At 51.1% G+C, this 2417-nt stretch overlaps 1 protein-coding gene across 1 annotated transcript in view; it reads left to right on the top strand.

The window, feature by feature from the left end:
- TMEM201 (transmembrane protein 201) overlaps positions 1 to 2417 on the top strand; it is a 21100-nt gene that overhangs the window by 9076 nt on the left and 9607 nt on the right. The window contains exons 4-5 of the mRNA XM_029285130.1: positions 559 to 735; positions 1429 to 1823. Coding sequence (XP_029140963.1) covers positions 559 to 735; positions 1429 to 1823 — 572 coding nt within the window. The remainder of the gene's footprint in view (positions 1 to 558; positions 736 to 1428; positions 1824 to 2417) is intronic.

The following is a 2417-nucleotide window of genomic DNA, read 5'->3' as shown; positions in this document are numbered from 1 at the left end:
ATATATATATATATATATGTACCGAAGAGGGTTTAGTTTAACTGAATTTGCTCTGTCATTTTTCACCCACCTGCAGTAAGAGCATGGTAGGGCGACCCAGCTTACTAGTCTCCTAAACCAGGGGTCCCCAACCTATAGTCTGCAGCCCGGGACCGGGCCGTGGGCTCTTCGCCAATGGGCCGTGGAAATGGCTGGCCGGTGTGTGCACGTGTGGGTGAGCATTTCCTCCTCCACTTGAGCCAGCGCCTGCAGCCCTGTTTGCGCATGTGTGCGGGCACGAATGGGAATGCAAGCCTGGGCGGTTTGTGCGGCCTATTTGTGCATGCACGAACGGGCCGCTAGCTGCCATGGGGGGTGCGCACAGCACCAGCGTATGCTGCATGCGCGAACAGGGCTGCTAGTACCGCGCCAGCGTGTATGGTGCCGTACGCATATGCACACCAATTTTAAAACTGCTCTCCTTTCCTCCGGTCCTTGAGTCCGGAAAGATAAGAGACCTCTGTCCTAAAGAGACCCTATCAGATTTTTTTATTCTAATTTCTCTTTTTTGGGGGGCAGGGCAAATACGACGAAGAAATTGAGGTCTACAAACATCACTTGGAGCAGACCTATAAGCTTTGCCGGCCCTGCCAAGCTGCCGTGGAATATTATATCAAGCACCAGAACCGCCAACTTCGGGCCCTTCTCCTCCGGCACCATTTTAACAATCGGAAAAGTGACAAGACTTACATGCAGGTAGGAAGAAGGGTGGTCCCCATCTGGGCGCTTTCTTCTGGGACTGCAAAGGGCCCCCTTCGTTCGGGGCAGAGAAGAGGCTGAGCCCCCTTTTTAAAAAAAAAAAAAAAAAGGCAGGGGAGACATCCTGAGCTGGTTTATCCGACGAAAGGCTGTGTTTGTTGAGCTTAGTTTTTGAAAGCCAACAAGCTTGCGTGGCAACTGAAGTGTCAGGCACATTTAGAAAGTGTCCCCCCCCCCCAAGTTGCCCTTGCACTCTTGGGCTTTAAACCCAGGGAGGGGGTTTGAACCCCACCCTGATTGTAATCTTGAAGTATTTCACCTTTTCTTATTTGAGGGCCTCGGATTTCAGCTGCGCTCAGGCAGCTTGGGACTGAAGGGGCTGAAATCTTGGCAGTCCTGCTGGTGTGATTGTGGTGCTCCATTCTTTGCCATTCTGCTGGTGTGATTGTGGTGCTCCATTCTTTGCCATTCTGCTGGTGTGATTGTGGTGCTCCCTTCTTTCTCGGATGATCTTTTACACTAAGCTCTAGTCTTTTTTCCGGCTGTATGCTGGAAGGGACCTCGGAGGTCTTCTAGTCCAACCCCCTGCTCAAGGCAGGAGACTTTGTACCATCCTGGTCAGATGGTTGTTTATTTTTGAAAACATAACCCCAGATCTGTGGTATCTGAAGTTTCTTTTTTTCCCCGCAGAGCTTTTACGCCTCGGCTTCTGCAGGGAACACCACCCCATTACGCGTGATCCTTCTGCGGTTCCTGGCGTTCCTCAGTTGCGCGATTCTCGTGGTGATGGCCCTATATGGGTCAGGAGACCCATTTTTCTCAGGATCTGCTACATCGCCGGTTCCACCAAGCCCAGGTCTGTCGAGGAACAAGACCGGGCCACCGCCACCACCGCTGGTGACCCTGCCACGTAACGGCACCTTCCTGGAATCGATGGACTGGCAGGAGGCTATCCAGTCACTCTCAGCGCGGGCCATGGAGATCCTGGAACTTGCCTGGATCTACGGGAAGAACCACCAGATGGCCATGGTTGTGTTGGGGCTCTTCACTTGCATCCTGGCTATGTTGCTGGCAGGACGGATCAGGTACGATGAAGTGGCCCGTGCGAAGGACTTTGGGAAGCAGAGGAAGCCAACAAATTGTGATGCAAACACTTGAACCCTAGATCAGAGGTCCCCAACCTTTTGGGCATCAGGGACCGATTACATGGAGAAAGGTTTTTCCACGGACGGGAGGGTGCGTGGTTTTGTGTGCTGCCTGCATCCTGTGGATGGAGCTTTCCTTGTTTGTGCAGACCGGTTGTTAGCATGCCGCAGCCCGGTACTGGTCCACAGACCGGGGCTTGGGGACCCCTGCCCTAGATGTTGAAGGGATGCTTAAGTATCCTGCATTTTAGCCCCAAAGCTTCCCAAACAGAACTGCAGCACGATAACGAAACACTTACAGCCTAGATAATTGGTGTAGAGAAGCAAAAATTAAGCCTGATCTCCCTTCCTTTCGCCGCGCCCTCAAGACTTGGTTATTCCAGCTTGCAGGACTGGCCTAGGGTAATTTTTAGGGGGGTTTTAATTATATTTTAAATTCGACAAATATTTAATATTCTTTTTAATTAATTTTAAATTTGTATTGTTTTGTATGTATTTTAAATAGATTGTCAGCCGCCCTGAGTCCTACGGGAG

Source organism: Protobothrops mucrosquamatus, unplaced genomic scaffold (assembly GCF_001527695.2).
Source record: "Protobothrops mucrosquamatus isolate PMUCROS unplaced genomic scaffold, P.Mucros_1.0 scaffold1329, whole genome shotgun sequence".
In the NCBI taxonomy this organism is placed as follows: domain Eukaryota; kingdom Metazoa; phylum Chordata; class Lepidosauria; order Squamata; family Viperidae; genus Protobothrops; species Protobothrops mucrosquamatus.
The sequence above is the reverse complement of the archived record's forward strand: the minus strand, read 5'-3'. Positions and strand labels throughout refer to the sequence as shown.